Below are 20,294 nucleotides of genomic sequence, written 5' to 3' on the forward strand. Positions count from 1 at the left end.
AGACAAATGAAAATGGAAACACAACATACCAAAACTTTTGGGATGCAATAAAAAGCTGTTCTAAGAGGGAATTTTATAGTGATAAGTACCAAAATGAAGAAAAAAGAAATATCACAAATAAACAACCTAACTTTACACCTCAAGGGACTGGAAAAGGAGGAACCAAATAAGTCCACAGTTAGTAGAAGGAAGAAATAACAAAGATTGGAGCAGAAATAAATAAGAAACCAGAAAAACAATAGAAAAGATCAATGAAACAATGAGCTGGGTCTTTTTGAAAAGATAAACAAAATTGACAAAACTTTAGCTAAGATAACTAAGAAAAAAAGTAGAGATGATTCAAATAAATAAAATCAGAAATGAAAGAGGAGAAAACACAACTGATAAGACAGAAATACTAAGGATCATAAGAGACTACTATGAACAATTATATGCCAAAAAGTAGATAATCTAGAAGAAAAGGAAAATTCCTAGAAATAAGAACCTATCAAGGCTGCATCATGAAGAATAGAAAATCTGAACAGATCAATTACTAGTAAGGAGATTGAATCAGTAATCAAAAATTTCCCAACAAAGTCCAGGACCAGATGGCTTTACTGGTGAATTTACCAAATATTTTAAAAGAATTAATACCAATCCTTCTCAAACTCTTCCAAAAACTAAAAGAGGAGGGAATGCTTCTAAACTCATTTTATGAGGCCAGCATTCCACTGATACCAAAGCCAGATAAGAACACCATAAGAAAAGAAAATTACAGGACAGTATCCCTAATAAACATAGATGCAAAAACTTCAACAAAATATTATGAAACTGAATTCAACAGTACATTAAAAGGATCATACACCATGATCAAATGGAATTTATTCCTGGGATATAGGATGGTTCAACATCCACAAATCAATCAATGTGATATACTGCTTTAACAAAGCAAAGAATAAATATCATATCATCTCAATAGATGAGGAAAAAGCACAGGACAAAATACAGCATCTTTTCATGATAAAAACTCTCAAGAAACTGGGTACAAAAGGAATACACTTCAACATAATAAAGGCTGTATATAACAAGCTCACATCTAACATTCATACCCAATTATGAAAAACTGAGTTTTTCCTCTGAGGTCAGGAACAAGACAAGGATGTCCATTCTTGCCACCTTTATTTAGCATAGTATTAGATATCCTAGACAAGGCAATCAGACAAAAAAACAAAGAAAGAAAAGGAATCCAAATTGGAAACGAAGAAGTATAACTGTTTCTATTTGCAGGCGACAAGAAACTATATATAGAAAACCCAAGACTCCACACACACAGACCAAAAAAAAACCAAAACAAAACAAATAAATTAAAAAATCTGTTACAACTAATAAACAAATTTAGCTAAGACACAGAATACAAAATCTATATACAAAAATCAATTGTATTTCTATACACTAACAACGACATATAAGAAAGAAAAATGAAGCAAATAATCTCATTAACAACAGCATCAAAAAGAATAAATACTGAGAAATAAATTTAACCAAGGATGTAAAAGATCTGTAAACAGAAAACTATAAGACATTGATGAAAGAAATTGAAGACACAAATAAATGGAAAGATATTTCATATTCATGGATTCAAAGGATTAATATTGCTGAATGTCCACACTACCCTAAATGATCTACAAATTTAATGCAATCCCTATCCAAACTCCAATTGCATTCTTCACAGAAATAGAAAAAACAATCCTAAGAATCGTATGAAACCACACACACACACACACACACACACACACACACACACACACACAAAACCAGCTAAAGCAATACTAAGAAAGAAGAACAAAGCTGGAGGTAACACACGTCTTGATTCCAAACTATATTACAAAGCTATGGTAATCAAAGCAGTATGGTACTGACATTAAAAACAGACACATAGATCAATGGAACAAAATATCCAGCCCAGAAATAAACCCATGCACATATGGTCAATTAATTTTCAACAAAGGAGTCAAGAATTGGGAAAGCATAGTCATTTCAATAAATGGTGATGGGAAAACTGTATATCCACATGCAAAAGAATGAAACTGGACCCCTATCTCACACCATACACAAAAATAAACTCAAAATGGATTAAAGACTTAAACATAAGACTTGAAATCATAAAAGTCCTAGAGGAAAACAAAGAGGAAATGCTTCTTGACACTGGTCTTAGCAATGATGTTTTGGATTTGAAACCAAAAGCGAAGGCAACAAATGCAAAAATAAAGAAGTACGACTACGTCAAACTAAAAAGCTTTCGCACTGCAGAAGAAACCATCAACAAAATGAAAAGGCAACCTATGGAATGGGAGAAAATATTTGCAAACCAAACATCCAATAAGGCGTTAATATCCAAAATATACAAGGAACTTATAAAACTCAAAAAACAAATAACCCAGTTTAAAAATAGGCAAAGGACCTGAATAGACATTTTCCCAAAGAAGACATACAAATGGCTAACAGCACATGAAAAGGCGCTTATCATCAGTAATCATTAGGGAAATGCCAATCAAAACCACAGTGAGTTGGCACCTAACACCTGTTAGAATGGCTATAATCAAAAAGATAAGAGATAAATGCTGGCAAGGATATGGATGAATGGAACCCTTGTACACTACTGGTAACGATATAAACTGGTGCAGTCCTTATGGAAAACATTACAGAGTGTCCTCAAAAAATTAAAAATAGAAGTATCACATGGTCCAGCAATCCCTGGGTTATACCCAAAGGAAACAAAATCAGTATCTCAAAGAAATATCTGTATAGCCACGTTCATTTCAGCATTACTCACAGTAGCCAAAGTATGGAAACAACATAACCATTAAGAAATGAATGGATAAAGAAAATATGTATACAACAGAATATTATTCAGCCTTTAGAAAGAAGGAAATTATGCCTTTTGTGACAACATGGATGAAACTGGAGGGCATTATACAAAGTGAATTAAGCCAGACAGAGAAAGACAGATCCTGCATGATATCACTTATAAGTGGAATCTTAAAAAAAAAAAGTCAAACATAAAAATAGTACAATGAATGGTGGTTGCCAGGGGCTGGGGGTATGGGAGAAACAGAGGCTGGTAAAAGAGTACAAACTTTCAGCTATAAGATTCGTAAGATCTGAGGATCTAATGTATAAAATGGTGAGTAGAGTTGAAAATACTGTATTGTATAATTAAAATTTGCTAAGAGAGTTAACTTAAGTGTTCTCATCCAAAAAACAAAAAAAAAAAAGGTAAATATGTGAGGTGATGGATGTGTTAACTAACTCGATGGTGGGAACATTTTGTAATGTATACATTTATCAAACTATCATATTGAACACTTTAAATGTGTTATAATTTTGTCAATTATACCTCAATAAAGCTGGGGTGGGGGAGGAATTAAAATTATTCCAGTCCCCAGTCACCTTCCATATTCTGAAAAGAACTTGTAAAGTCCTTATGGAGAAACGAGGTTATATAAGCGTTATACTTTGACAATTAGATCTGAGAGAAGAGATGCAAATACATATGTAAAAGTATATCAGAACTAAGAATGTAGTTTGTCTTTTCCAGAGTGGTATTTTTTTCTTATTCATCTTGATGAGGCCATTTGATATTTATCTCTTCTTTAAAATTCCAAATTTCATTTTTTAACTGTTGATTATGTTTCATTAGCTGATGTGTGTTGCTGCTGGTCACCTAACCCTGAATTCCTTTGTTTTTGGTAATTTCGTTGTGCTAAGTGGTGGATTTAATTGTAATTATCAGCATACTGGCTCAACAAGGACTTAAATCGTCCTTCCTCTGAGAAAGCTCAAAAATATTAATAGATATAAAGAATAAACTGTCCCCTCTCCAAGTTAAGAGTCTATTGCCAGTTTGGGAGATATTTGTACTTGCATGGATTCTTATTAGTCTGAGTCACATTTGTCAACTACATTTATGAAACACTGTGCAGAATACTAGATTCAGAAAGCTGCAGGAAGTTGTAAATAAAGAAGAAAATGAGTTCCTGCAACTGAGGCTGTTACAATCAATTAGGAGATATAAAACAGATAATATATCTGAGAACACAAATACATAGTTATTTAAGCAATTATATTTTTATGAAGATATTAAAAAATTGATGGATAAAAAAAAAATTGATGGATTGTGGTAAGTGATCCTGATAAAAGTTAAATCAGAGCATATTACTTCTCTGCTCAAATTCCCCCATTTCTCTCAAAGTATATGGCCACAAGGCCCTACATAATCTTGCCTCCCCACTCCACCTTTGTGTTTCTGACCTCATGTCCTACTACTCTTGCTTCTGACTCATTTCCTCTGGCTTTATTGGACTCTTTTATGTTTTTCAAAAACATCAGCCATGTTTTTGCTGTAAAGCCTTCCCTCTGCCTAGATTGTTCTTCCCTCCATATTTCCTTGGCTCTTTCACTTCCTTCATGTGCTTACATCTCAACTTCTAAAGAAGACGTACCCTAATTACTCTATTTAATTCTAATCCTGAGCCCCCATTCCAGCATTCCCAATTTAATCTCCTTTACTCTGCCCCACTTTTTTCTTTTTTCATATTACTCATCACCTTCTAAAATACTATATGACTTATTTATATACTGTTACAATTGTTCTGATCTATCCTCTTCCCCACCCCCATACCAAGAATGTTAACTTCTCAAGGGCAAGAATTCATTGTCTGTTTTACTAACTGACATATCCCAAATGCCTGGCACACATTAAGAACTCAATTAATACAGGCTTGCATTTATTAAATCAAGCAGATAATTTATAAACCTTCATTTTACTTTCAATTGTGCACTGTGTCAGAATACTCATTCCGAATCAAAAATGTAATACTGAGTTTGTCAATTCATCAGTTTTTGAACAAATCTCATTTTTCCTTCAAAATATATCTCTTCCTTTAAAATATTTATTTGTAACAAGCCCACAAGTGGGTCATCATGCTGGTTTTTCTCTCATGAGGTAATTCCACATCAATTTACACTCACAAAAATGAACCTATGATTCAGAGTAGATGTAAAATCAGTTTCTAGCTCATGAGAAAACTCAGCTACTAAGTATACCATTTATCATCATTATCAACACTTGATATCAAATTTTTCCTTTTGTCCAACAAATTCTCAGCAGTCTCACTGCAATTACATGTTATAACGGGATGCGGGGCGGGAGGAGCGGAATGTCTGCAGAACTGAAAATGACAACAGTACTGTAGCAGGATCAATCTGACCAAACTTCTATTGTCCTGAGGATTCAAATATAGTAAAATATTGTAAAATAATCAGAAAATAAGTCCAAGTAATCCCCAAACTCTCAAATTAACATAACTAGCATTGTCTTCCACTGTAAATAATACACTTGGAAACAATAAAGTGCAGCAAGTTCAGCAAGTTTGACAGCAAATGAACTTTTTGGACAATAAATCAATGGACACAAGAGTAGGCAGTAGTCTAGCTAACAAAGAGACCTAAACAACAGAACCACTTCATCTATGCTAAGATAGCAAGAAAATCTTTAAAACTCTTCAAAAATTAGTCATATTATGGCAAGTTCAGGTATGGGATAAGAATTTCCCATCATACAGATAATGAAACTACCTTTAACTGTTTACTGCTAACCTATTTCCTACATTCCCACACTATTTAGATCACCAGAGAGAAGGAAGTGCAACAAGATTGAGACACCATGATGAAGAGGAGCACTAATGGCTGGCCATTTCTGACATTATTATATCATATATAACCCTTTTATTGTCCCCTCCTCCCATTCTAATTCAGTTCAGTTATATGCACTGGAGGCAATTTTTCACAAGTGGTGAAGCAAACATTTTCTAACTATACTTCAGAATTCTCAGTCCCCAGAGTACCCAGGATTAGAATCACTCATCCCTAGATTTCTCTAGCTCAATGGCCCCATATCTGGAATTCACTGTTTTGTCAACTAGATCATAACTTTTGTGGATTCTAGAGCCTTCCCCAGTTTTGAGTCACTAATTCCATAATCCTAAAGCATGGCTTAGGTAATGTAACTTGACCTGCTCAAAAATATTGCATGGTTTCTCTTCATGGCTTACTAAATATATTAAAAATAAAAACTTCTTGGTATTTATGGCATTAAATGATCTAACCCTAAAATACCTATCCATCATTATTTCCTCCTACTCCTTTTTTTTAAAAAAATACAATTCCTTTTTACTGCATTTTTTAAAATTTTATTTATTTTATTTTATTTATTTTTTTGGCTGCGTTGGGTCTTCGTTGCTGTGCGTGGGCTTTCTCTAGTTGCGGCAAGTGGGGGCTACTCTTCATTGTGCTGTGCAGGTTTCTCATTATGGTGGCTTCTCTTGTTGCAGAGCACGGTATCTAGGCATGCAGGCTTCAGTAGTTGTGGCACACAGGCTCAGTAGCTGTGGCTTACGGGCCCTAGAGTGCAGGCTCAGTAGTTGTGGCACACGGGCTTAGTTGCTCCGCGGCATGTAGGATCTTCCCAGACCAAGGCTTGAACTCATGTCCCCTGCATTGGCAGGCAAATTCTTAACCACTGTGCCACCAGGGAAGTCCCCCTACTACTCCTTTAATCATGACTTTTTTCACCCAAACTGGAATGCTTGTTCTTGCCAAACATATTCCATACTTTCTTACCTTTGCCCTTGCTCATGGCTACTCTTTTGCCAGAACAACTTCTCCTCTTTATATGGCTTTCAATGAATTTGGAGATAAGAAGATACACAAGGCTTGGTCCTTGCCTTCAAGGAGTTCATAGGTCATAGGGAAATAGTTACAGAAACAGCTGATGAATTATAATAAAATAGAATAAGTACACTGCTACAGACATACACAAAGTATCAAAGAAGCAAAGAGAATGTTACCTCCAGAACACACATATATACTCAAAATAATTACGTTGGAAATACCCAGACATGTAAATAGGTATAATCTGCAAATTAGGTTGTTTCAAAAATTACTAGATTTGTAAAAATGTCCCCAGTCCATAGAATATCCCATTCTCAGTCATTTCCCCTACCCATGTTTATACCAATATGCTGTCCTTACACAAAATAAAGGAAATTATCTGTATCAATTTGTAAGTAAATATGCTCACAGTTCATTCAGTAATACAAACCTCATATCTGTACTTGTCACAGACTGGTAACAAACAGTTCACAACTGGTACCAGTCCACAGACCACACTTTCAGTAGCACTAACTATCACACATATTGAGACTCTTACATGACCCAAAAGATTCACTTTTCCCTCTTCTTCTTTGTCAGCCAAAACAAACAAACAGAAACACAATGAACCAAAATGTTTTAAAATTATGACTTCAAATATAATGCTGCTGTAGTAAAATAATTTAAAGGATACGGATTTCTGTGACAGCCTTCAAGGAATTGAAACCATTTTCTGTTACCCCTAAAAAAAAAAATCCTACATACTTATGCATATTTTTAACCTTTTCCATAAAAGCTACTTCAATAAAATTTGTGTAACTTTTTATTGAGAGCACAGTTAAAACAATATTAGATCACAGTTAAAAAACACAATGCAATATAGTAAAGAAATTGTACATAGAGAGACAGCCTACTCAAATTTTTGTATTCTTACCTATGCTAAGAAATACAGACTAGACTGTACTTTTAGAAAACCAACTGAAAAAGCAAGGAATTACCTTGAACTTCATGAGGCTGGGAGGCAACTGAAAAAGATGGTCCTTTGATTATGCCTTCTCTGATTTCAGAAGCAGAAAAAGTATCACTGGCTCTAAACATATTAATGTCTGAATACTGAGGTTTCTGCTTACTATTGCTATATTTCCATGATTTCCCTTTGCTCATTTCCATTTGGACAATTTTCACTGAGCCAATATGAGAGTCCAAGTTTACTCTGTCATTGGAATAAGCACTCCCATGTATATTGTCAGATATTTTAAATAATCTGCAAAAAAAACATATTTGCATTTGTAATAGTTACTTAGAATGTGAAAAACTAGCATAAAATTGGTCCCTTTAAAAATACTTACAGATTTTGGTTTATTAGAATACAAAAGCTAATCATTCTCCTAAAGTACAATTTGCTAAATTTACCACTGAATTCTTTCTTTTTTTTTTTTTTTAAACATCTTTATTGGCGTATAATTGCTTTACAATGGTGTGTTAGTTTCTGCTTTATAACAAAGTGAATTATTTCTTTTCACTTTCCTAACACTCAGATAAATCCATCTGCGGTAGCCAACCTCTGAGATAGTTCCAGTGATCCTTGTTTCCTGGTGCTCAACCCCTTTATTAGTCACCTTCCTTGAATCAGGACTGGCCTATGAGACTACAAGAGTACTGTGGAAGGACAAGCATGTGACATCTAAGGCTAGGTCATAAAAGATTGTCACTTCCACATGGTCTCTTGGATCACTCACTATAAGGGGAGCTAGCCACTATATCATGAGACCACTGAAGCAACCCTATAGAGAGGCCCATGTGGACAGGTACTGAGACTTCTTGTCAGTATCCAGCACCAACTTTCCAAACACTGTTCAATAATCATTTTAGTGTAAGAAATAGTTCTTTGTAAAGTTCTAGAAAACAAAGAAAGGCCATCTTATGATTGTAATTTACTATATTTGACTGATTCAAAGACAATCCATCAAATAATTTGTTCACAATAGCCCTAAGGGAAGAAGTGACCAATAGGGTTCCTAATACAACACTAGCACCTTATAGAATAAGTAAAAGGGTGATGGCAGGTTATCAGTCTTACAGAATTCTGTAAGGAATGACACCCAAATAAGTACTGTACAAATATAGAATACTTTCTAAATTACTTTGACTATTAATCTTAATGACAGGTTTTTATATGAGAAAGACCAATCTTTCAAAAAACTAGAGAGAGAAATGTATTTTAGAACAAACTGTGGAGTTGCATCCTCCAATGCCAGCAGTTCTATTTTTGAAAACAGAAAATTCAAAAGCAGATGGTTAGTCTTAGATAATATAATAGAATCCCATTATGAAATGGTATTGAAGACAAGGAAAACACTTATGCCACAAGATGACTCCTTGCTACATGCTGAGATATCAGTTAAAAGCACAGACTTTGGAATCAGACAAACCTGGATATAAATCCAAAGCTCCTCCACTTTCTAGCTGCATGACTTTAGAGTTTGAAATAGGTTTCTCAAACCATAAAAATATTATCCACATACTAGTTATCTAAATTCTCTGAACCTCAGATTCTTCCTAGGTCCTCTGGAACTCCCACTCCACACTCTCCATATCCTCAGCTTCTTTACTGAATTTTATATTTACTTCCTGGTCTTCACAAAAATATTTATTTGCCCTGGAAAACTCTTGGCTCCTTAAAAAACTCTTAAGTGGAAAAAACTGTTAACTCTCCCACATCCAATGTATTGATGGTTGAGAGTCTTCTTCTCCACCCCAAATCTACATCATTACTTTTCCACTGTCTCACAAAAGTATCTGTGCTGTCTAGCTATACCACCTTGTAACCCTCCTCATGGCATGTATCATATATCAACCTCTGGTCACTTTAGAATCTTTTCCTCTCAATCCCAAACTCTGCCATCATCTGGGTTACTTCAACATTCATGTAGACAACCCATTCGAAATCCTACCCTCTCAGTTTCTTAGGCTTTTATCTTCAGTGGCTTTCTCCCTCACATGATCTCAGTCACCTACTCTCTCACCTTAGACATTATCATTATCCAGAACCGCTCCTCCTTTCAAATCAATGATTCCGACATATCATTCTCTGAACACAACCTCCTATTCTTTTAGCTTCTGTGCTCAAGGTACCAATGAGGTCAAAGAACAAAATTACTATAATTAATCTCCTTATTTTTTCCCAAACCATCTTCCCCTTCATTTTTCTCACGTACCTTTAATGAATTTAATACCATGACCTATCTTTTTGACCACTCTCTTACCAATATTCTAAACTCCTCTTCCCCTTTAGCCTTTTATCATACTATCTTGCAAACCTGCAATTCTAGATGAATCTGTCTATTGTTTTTTATAATTGCAGCCGGGTGGTGGAACACTACTGGAAAAAGTACAACTGTTAGGTAGATGAGTTATATTAAAATTCAAAGTCATCGTTAGCAAGACTGAAGAAACAAAATCAATATACAAAAATCAACTGTATTTCTATACACTTTCAAGGGACAATCTGAAATTCCATTTAAAATAACATCAAAAAGAATAAAGTCCTTATGAGTAGATTTAACAAAATAAGTATAAGATTTGTCCACAGAAAACCACAAAACACCTTTGAAAGAAATTAAAGAAAACCTAAATAAATGGAAAGATATCCCAGTTCATAGATTGGAAGATTTAATGATATTAAGATAGCAATAGTCATCAGGTTACCTACAGATTCAATACAATCCTTATCAAAATCCCAGCTGGCTTCTCTGCAGAAATTGACCACCTTATCCTAAAATTCATACGAAAATGCAAATAAATCAGAATAGTAAAAAAATCTTGAAAAAAAAGGAACAAAGTTGGAGGACTCACACTTCCTGATGTAAAACTTTACTATCAATACAAAGCTACAGCAATCAAGAAAATGTAGGATATGCCATTGTGAAAAATATCCTTATGCCAGGCATAAGGACAGACATACAGATCAATAGAATAGAATTGAGAGCATGGAAAAAAACCTTTATGTGGTATAATAGAAAATATATGTTTGGTTTTTGTTCCCAGTTCCTGGCACAGAGCTCCTGAAACGTTTGGAATTCCCTGCTTGAGAGAAGTGATAGAAGCATCTTTTGTTATTCATAATAAGCCCCTTTCAATCATACCTGAGTTTATGCTAATGAGGTGACTCTTGTAGGGCCCCTAGACGGTTTCAGGATGGGGACCGATCACCAGAAAGAACTAAACTTGATTAGAGGGTTGAGATTTTCAGCTCCACTCCCAACATCCAAGGAGGGGAGAAAGGCTGGAGATTGAGTTCAATCACCAATGGCCAATGATTTAATCAATCACGCTTATGTAATGAAACCTCCATGAATGAAAAATTCTTAAATGGCAGGGGGTTCGGAGAGCTTCTAGATTGGTAACACATCAAGGTGCTGAGACAGTGACACACTCAGAGAAGGTATGGAAGCTCTGCACACTCTTCCTCTCCATACCTTGCCTTATGCATCTCCTCCATTTGGCTGCTCCTAAGTTGTATCCTTTATAATGAACTGGTAAACATAAGTAAAGCATTTTTCTAATTCTGTGAGTAATTCTAGCAAATTATTACACCTAATGTGGGGTAGTGGGAACTCCCAAATTTGTAGTCTGCAAGGCAGAAATGTCAGTAGCCTGGCACCCTATTTGTGGCTGGCATTTCAAGTAGGGCAAGGGACTGAACCCTTAACCCATGCGGTCTGATGCTAACTCCAGGAGTTAGTATGAAAATTGAATTGAATTGTTGGACACCCATTGGTGTTGATGAATCAGATAATTGGATGGTGTAAGAAAACCCCCAGACCTTCCATTTATGGTTGATTGATTGTCAGTGAGGGTGCCATGACATTCCATGGGGAAAGAATAGTTTTTGTTTTTGTTTTTTAACAAATGGTGCTGGAACAACTGGATATCTATGTGCAAAAGAATTAAGTTGGACTCCTACCTTGCACCATATTGAAAGGTTAACTCACAATGGATCATAGATCTAAATTTAAGAGCTAAATTTATAAAACTCTTAGAAGAAAATGTGGGAGTAAGTCTTTGCAAACTTGGATTAGGCAATGGTTTCTTAGATAGGACACCAAAAGTCCAATCAACATAGGATGCCAAAAGTCCAGTCAAAAATTAGAAAAATTGGACTTAACTTCATTAAAATTAAAAACTTTTGGGCTGCTAAGGATACGAACAAAAAAGTGAAAAACAACACACAGAATGTGAGAAAATATTTGTAAATCATATAACTGATGAGGGATTTTTATCCAGAATAAAGAACACTTGCAACTCAACAATAAAAAGACAACGCAATTAAAAAAACAGGCAAAGTATTTGAATAGACATTACTCCAAAGAAGATATACAAATAACGAATAATCACATGAAAAGTTGCCCAACATCTTTAGTCAGCAGGAATATGCAAATCAAAACCACAGTGGTACACGTCACACCCACTAGTATGGCTATAATAAAAAAGACAGACAACAAGTGCTGGCAAGGACATGGAGAAATCGGAATCCTCATATATTGCTAGTGGGATTGTTCAGTGGTATAGTTACTTTGTAAAACAATTTGGCAGTTTCTCAAAAAAGATAAATATAGAGTTACCATATGACCCAGCAATTCCACTTCTAACTATAAATCCAAAAGAATTAAAATACATTTGACCCTTGAACAACATAGGTTTAAACAGCACCAGTCCACTTATACTCGGATTTTTTTTCTTCAATAAATACTACTACGGTACTACACGATCTGAGGTTGGCTGAATCCACTGATGAAGAACTGCGGATAGAGAGGGCCAACTATAAAGTTATACTTCATTTTTTGACTTCCCAGGAGGTCAACACCCCTAACCTCTGTGTTGTTCAAGGGTCAAATGCATATATTCACACAAAAACGTACACATGAGTGTTCATAGCAACATTATTCATAATAGCCAAAAAGTGGAAACAACTCAAATGTCCATCAACTGACAGATCAATAAACAAAATGTGATATACCCATTAAATGAAATATTATTTGGCCATAAAAAAGAATAAAGTACTGATACATGACATAACATGGATGAACCTTGAAAATGTTATGCTAAGTGAAAGAAGCCAGACACAAAAGGTCAGATATTGTATGACTCCACTTATATGAAATGTCTACAATAGGTAAACCCACACAAACAGAAAACGATTAGTGGTTGTCAGGGGCTAGATGGGGGAAGGAGGAATGGGGAGGGACTGCTAATGAGTATAGAGTTTCTTTTAGGGCAGCAAAAACATTTTAAAATTGGAGAGTAGTGATGGTTGCACAACTCCGTGACTATACTAAAAACCGTGAACTGTACACTTCAAAATAATGAATTTTATGATATGTGAATTACATGTTAATAAAATTTATTTAAAAATTCATAGACATCAACCTCAACTGGGCCCTTTACAGTGTCCAAAAATCCTACCATTATTCTAATTAGCTGCTTTCCCATTCTCCACAATTTCTTCCACTCTTCTCATACTTGCTCAATACCCCCACTTTTCCCCTCAAACTCCACAGATGACTTTGTCTCTTATGTCACAGAGAAAACAAAAACTGTCAACTAGATCTCTTCTGAATCCTTAACCCATACATCCAATTGTCTATTTGGACAATTTGTAAGCACCCAAAATCAACATGTCCAAATCTGTACTCACCACCTTCCCCTATTTTTCCTTTACAGTTTTCTGTATCATGAAAGAACACTATCATCCTTCATCATTCTGGCTCAAGCCAGAAACCTAGGAGTTAGGTCTCATATCCAAACGTCATTTAAGTCCTGTGGGAATTCTATCTCCTAAATAACTTTGAACTTTCTCATTCCTGTTATCTCAGTCCTAGATCAGGCTACCATCCTCTCTCACCTACACTAATAAAATAGCCTAAGTGACCCTTCACAATGTATTCTAGCTCTCTTCTAATTTATCATACTGGGGCCAAAATGGACATTAAATAAAAAAGAAAATCTAATTTTACTCCTCTGCTTAAAACCCAGGACCTTAGAACAACGGTTCTCAAACTTTAGTGTGCATAACAATCATCTAGAAAATTTGTTAAAAATTTGGATTCCTGGGTCCCATCCTCACCTTTATCCAGACTGTGATTCAATAGGTCTAAGGTAGAAACCAGGAATCCAAATTTTTAACAAGCACTCCAGGTGATTCTGATGCAGAGAGTTCATGGGCCACAGTTTAATAACCACTGCCTTAAAAGTACAAAGTGTTTCATGGCCTACAAGACTCTGAATGACTTGGCCCCTCCATACCTTATCTCTTAGCATTCTCTCTTACTTTAAACTAAAGAAAAATTTCTAAGAATAAGCCAAGCTCTGCGTTACCTTAGTACTTTTGCACATACTATTCCTTCTGCCTGGCACACTCTCCTTCTTTATTTGCATTCAGCTTGATTCTATTCCTCCTTAATGTTAAGCTTAAATACCATTTCCTCAGGAAAGTCTTCCCTGATTGTGCAGAGCAGATTAGGACCTCACATTAACAGCAGTTCTCAAAAGATTCGGAGAGTTCATATGATCAAAACAATTTCCATAACACTTTTTTCCATAATTTTAATTTATAATATTAATATTATATATCAATATCAATAGATATAAAGATCAAAAATAGATAGATATAGATCAAATATAATAGATCAAAAGCTCTATGGGAATCCTCAATAATTTTTAAGGGTAAAGGGGTCCTGAAAACAAAAAGTTTGAGAAACTCTGCTCTAACCATATATCTCATCAAAATAATTGTGGTGCAAAAAGTATTCAATCAATTATTTTTATTTACTATCTGCCTTTCCCTCAATAAACTGTAAGTTCTCTGAAGACAAGAACTTATGGCTAGAATCCCACAGTTAACAGAGTGTCTAGTACATAGTAGACTGTTTTTTTCTTTGTTTGCTTTTTAATATTTATTTATTTACTTATTTTGGTTGCGCCGGGTCTCAGTTAGGGCATGCGGGATCTTTAGTTCCAGTGTGAGGGACCTTTTAGTTGTGGCGTGAGCTGCGGCATGCGTGTGGGATCTAGTTCCCCAACCAGGGATCGAACCCCAGCCCCCTGCATTGGGAGCGCGGAGTCTTACCCACTGGACCACCAGGGAAGTCCCTGGTAGACTCTATTTGTTGTTGATGTTTTTCTCATTCAGATTCTACCATACTTCATACATCTGGACATACACATAAATATTCAACTTTATCATTGAATATTATTTACTTCATTTAATAAATTACCTCTTGCGGAAGGCTGACGTGCTCTCTCCTTTATCTTGTGTAAAATTAACTAACTCTGTATCATCCAGAACATTTTTCTCAAGTGCTATCTCAGTGCCAGTGTGATTTTTCCATTTCTGAGAAGAACGATATGTCAGCTTGCCAGCAACATGTAAGTCATTGTTACCTGCCCCTCCAAAATTTAGATCATCTTCTTCATATTCATTACAAGGGAAGGCAAATTGGAATTTTTGTGTTTGTGAAATATAATTTGTGTCTTCATTAGTTATCTTCAAATTTGATGGTAACATTTTTGACCTCTTTCTCTGACCTACAAAAATGGAATATTTTAATTACTACATGTTCTCCTTGAAAACAAATTTTCAAAATGATGATAGAAAAATTTAATAAAATGTTTCAAAACAGCTTACCAGGTAAATATGAAAATAACAAGATAATCTGTAATACTATATGTGATTTTGAAATACAGGTAGTTGTTACTCTTATGGTATATCATAACACTACAGGATACTCAGAAATTAGTTAAGAATTAATGAAATTAAATTTGAAATTTATATTAAACCTACATTATAAAATAGGTTTAATTTCTGACCCACAGAAATAACCATAATTATAATGTTTAAGTATTTATCTACTACAAATGATACAATTATATAAGTAATTATGAAGATTTAAAAATTTATATAAATAATTTATACACAAAAATACAGTGACCAATCATATAAAATGTTACTGAATAGATTCAGTATTAAAATACATGACACAATGCTTTTAAATTTGTAATCTTGCTTCTAAAATCAAGATAAAGGAATGCTTTCATCAAGGTGACAGAATTTTAAAGGTGTCTTTACAGAGACTTTATAAGCATCTTTGAAAGGTTTGGAAGGAGTTTGGAGGCCTCATTAGGGCTTAAATTTGTTTTATCATTTATGTGTACATACTATACTACTACATATACGTATTATATATGGGTGTGTGTTCTATTATAACATATAAGAGAATTATCATGTTCTATATATGTAATAATTCTACATATTATTTGGTACACACAAGAGTATATAATATGTATTTTCATATATAAAATATATAAAAATTATGAAGCTTAATAACAAAATCTACATGCATGAACCTACCACTCAATTTAAAAATCAGTTTTACCAACATTATCACATTAGACCGCATATACTGTTTGAGTGTGCTTGTTTTCTAGCTTTGTAAAGATGGTAACAAACTATATATAATCTGCATCTTGTTTTTTTCACTCAATATATTTCATGAATCTGGTTTCCTAAACCAGAGGATCCTACCTTTAGTAAAGGGTAAGGCAAAAACTAAATAGCAGTGACAGTTTTAATGGTAAGAGGAAACAAATCCACAGAACAATATAACAGGTGTGTCATAATATATTTTATGCATATAATATACATATGTGTGTATATGTAAGTATGGAGAAGGAAAATGTTTCAGATATTAAGATTTGCTGAGCACTATTTTGAATGGGTCTCTAACTTTCATTTTATTCCATTAAAATAAAAGATTCAATATTTCAATATTAGATTTTCTTACATTAACACGAGCTGAATGGCTTTGGCTTCCAAAAAAATATGTGACAATTTACCTAACAGCTTATGACTTTCTATTTCTTCCTCTAATGCTTGAGTATCTGGAATTTCCGAAATCAATGGAGCAGGTGGAAGAAACCAATCCAAAGATTTTTCATTGTCTGGATGGCTATATAAAATATAAAAATATGAATATATGTTAATAAAGATATAACATCAGAAACTTCGTATTTATTGAGAGGCAGACAGCAGAAGCAAGAAGAACTACAATCTTGCAGCCTGTGGAACAAAAACCACATTCACAGAAAGACAGAGAAGATGAAAAGGCAGAGGGCTATGTACCAGATGAAGGAACAAGATAAAACCCCAGAAAAACAACTAAATGAAGTGGAGATAGGCAACCTTCCAGAAAAAGAATTCAGAATAGTGATAGTGAAGATGATCGAGGACCTCGGAAAAAGAATGGAGGCAAAGATTGAGAAGATGCAAGAAATGTTTAACAAAGACTTAGAAGAATTAAAGAACAAACAGAGATGAACGATACAATAACTGAAATGAAAAATACACTAGAAGGGATCAACAGCAGAATAATTGAGGCAGAAGAACGGATAAGTGACCTGGAAGACAGAATAGTGGAATTCACTGCTGCGGAACAGAATAAAGAAAAAGGAATGAAAAGAAATGAAGACAGCCTAAGAGACCTCTGAGACAACATTAAATGCAACAACATTCGCATTATAGGGGGTCCCAGAAGGAGAAGAGAGAGAGAATGGACCTGAGAAAATATCTGAAGTGATTATAGTCGAAAACTTCCCTAACATGGGAAAGGAAATAGCCACCCAGGTCCATGAAACGTAGAGTCCCATACAGGAGAAACTCAAGGAGAAACATGCCAAGACACATACTAATCAAATTGGCAAAAATTAAAGACAAAGAAAAATTATTGAAAGTAGTAAGGGAAAAACGACAAAAAACATACAAGGGAACTCCCATAAGGTTAACACCTGATTTCCCAGCAGAAGCTCTACAAGCCAGAAGGGAGTGGCATGACATATTTAAAGTGATGAAAGGGAAGAACCTAAAACCAAGATTACTCTACCTGGCAAGGATCTCATTCAGATTCAATGGAGAAATCAAAAGCTTTACAGCCAAGCAAAAGCTAAGAGAATTCAGCACCACCAAACCAGCTCTAAAAACAAATGCTGAAGGAACTTCTCTAAGTGGGAAACACGAAAAGAAAAGGACCTACGAAAACAAACCCAAAACAATTAAGAAAATGGTAATAGGAACATACATATCAATAATTACCTTAAACGTGAATGGATTAAATGCTCCAACCAAAAAACACAGGCTCACTGAAACAAGACCCATCTATATGCTGTCTACAAGAGACCCACTTCAGACCTAGGGACACATACAGACTGAAAGTGAGGGGATGGAAAAAGATATTCCATGCAAATGGAAATCAAAAGAAAGCTGGAGTAGCAATACTCATATCAGATAAAATAGACTTTAAAATAAAGAATGTTACAAGAGACAAGGAAGGACACTACATAATGATCAAGGGATCAATTCAAGAAGATATAACAATTACAAATATATATGCACCCAACATAGGAGCACCTCAATACATAAGGCAACTGCTAACCGCTATAAAAGAGGATATCGACAGTAACACAATAATGGTGGGGGACTTTAACACCTCACTTACACGAATGGACAGATCATCCAAAATGAAAGTCAATAAGGAAACAGAAGCTTTAAATGACACAATAGACCAGATAGATTTAATTGATATTTATAGGACATACCATCCAAAAACAGCAGATTACACTTTCTTCTCAAGTGCACACGGAACATTCTCCAGGATAGATCACATCTCGGGTCAATAATCAAGCCTCAGTAAATTTAAGAAAATTGAAATCATATCAAACATCTTTTCTGACCACAACACTATGAGATTAGAAATCAATTACAGGGAAAAAAACGTAAAAAACACAAACACAGGCTAAACAATACGTTACTAAATAACCAAGAGATCACTGAAGAAATCAAAGAGGAAATCAAAAAATACCTAGAGACAAATGACAATGAAAACACGACGATCCAAAACCTATGGGATGCAGCAAAAGCAGTTCTAAGAGGGAAGTTTATAGGAAAAAAGCCAACCTCAAGAAACAAGAAAAATCTCAAGTAAACAATCTAACCTTACACCTAAAGGAACTAGAGAAAGTAGAGCAAACAAAATCCAAAGTTAGCAGAAGGAAAGAAATCATAAAGATCAGAGCAGAAATAAATGAAATAGAAACAAAGAAAACAACAGCAAAGATCAATAAAACTAAAAGCTGGTTCTTTGAGAAGATAAACAAAATTGATAAACCATTAGCCAGACTCATCACAAAAAAGGAGAGGACTCAAATCAATAAAATTAGAAATGAAAAAGGAGAAGTTACAACAGACACGACAGAAATACAAAGCATCCTAAGAGACTACTATAAGCAACTCTATGCCAATAAAAAGGACAACCTGGAAGAAATGGACAAATTCTTAGAAAGGTATAACCTTCCAAGACTGAACCAGGAAGAAACAGAAAATATGAACAGACCAATCACAAGTAATGAAATTGGAACTGTGATTAAAAATCTTCCAACAAACGAAAGTCCAGGACCAGACGGCTTCACAGGTGAATTCTATCAAGCATTTAAAAAAGAGCTAACACCCATCCTTCTCAAACTCTTCCAAAAAACTGCAGAGGATGGAAAACTCCCAAACTCATTCTATGAGGCCACCATCACCTTGATACCAAAACCAGACAAAGATACTACAAAAAAAGAAAATTACAGACCATTATCACTGATAAATATAGACGCAAAAATCCTGAACAAAACACTAGCAAACAGAATCCAACAACACGTTAAAAGGATCATTCACCATGAGCAAGTGGGATTTATCCCAGGGATGCAAGGATTCTTCAACATATGCAAATCAATCAATGTGATACACCAAATTAACAAATTGAAGAAGAAAAACCATATGATCATCTCAGTAGATGCAGAAAAAGCTTTTGACAAAATTCAACACCCATTTATGATAAAAACTCTCCAGAAAGTGGGCATAGAGGGAACCTACCTCAACATAATAAAGGCCATATACGACAAACCCACAGCAAACATCATTCTCAACGGTGAAAAACTGAAAGCATTTCCTCTAAGATCAGGAACAAGACAAGGATGTCCACTCTCACTGCTATTATTCAACATAGTTTTGGAAGTCCTAGCCATGGCAATCAGAGAAGAAAAAGAAATAAAAGGAATACAAATTGGAAAAGAAGAAGTAAAACTGTCACTGTTTGCAGATGACATGATACTATACATACAGAATCCCAAAGATGCCACCAGAAAACTACTAGAGCTAATCAATGAATTTGGTAAAGTTGCGGGATACAAAATTAATGCACAGAAATCTCTTGCATTCTTGTACACTAACGATGAAAAATCTTAAAGAGAAATTAAGGAAACACTCCCATTTACCATTGCAACAAAAAGAATAAAATACCTAGGAATAAACCTACCTAGGGAGACAAAAGACCTGTATGCAGAAAACTATAAGACACTGATGAAAGAAATTAAAGATGATGCAAACAGATGGAGAGATATACCATGTTCTTGGATTGGAAGAGTCAACATTGTGAAAATGACTATACTACCCAAAGCAATCTACAGATTCAATGCAATCCCTATCAAATTACCAATGGAATTTTTTTTTT

The 20,294-nt window shown here is 34.7% G+C and overlaps 1 protein-coding gene across 1 annotated transcript in view; it reads right to left on the reverse strand.

The window, feature by feature from the left end:
* HFM1 (helicase for meiosis 1) overlaps nucleotides 1-20,294 on the reverse strand; it is a 150,074-nt gene that overhangs the window by 121,287 nt on the left and 8,493 nt on the right. The window contains exons 3-6 of the mRNA XM_059900015.1: nucleotides 16,585-16,697; nucleotides 14,967-15,276; nucleotides 7,689-7,954; nucleotides 7,385-7,432 (exon numbers count right to left, since the gene is read on the reverse strand). Coding sequence (XP_059755998.1) covers nucleotides 7,385-7,432; nucleotides 7,689-7,954; nucleotides 14,967-15,276; nucleotides 16,585-16,697 — 737 coding nt within the window. The remainder of the gene's footprint in view (nucleotides 1-7,384; nucleotides 7,433-7,688; nucleotides 7,955-14,966; nucleotides 15,277-16,584; nucleotides 16,698-20,294) is intronic.

The sequence above is a fragment of the Balaenoptera ricei genome, chromosome 1 (assembly GCF_028023285.1).
Source record: "Balaenoptera ricei isolate mBalRic1 chromosome 1, mBalRic1.hap2, whole genome shotgun sequence".
Classification (NCBI taxonomy): domain Eukaryota; kingdom Metazoa; phylum Chordata; class Mammalia; order Artiodactyla; family Balaenopteridae; genus Balaenoptera; species Balaenoptera ricei.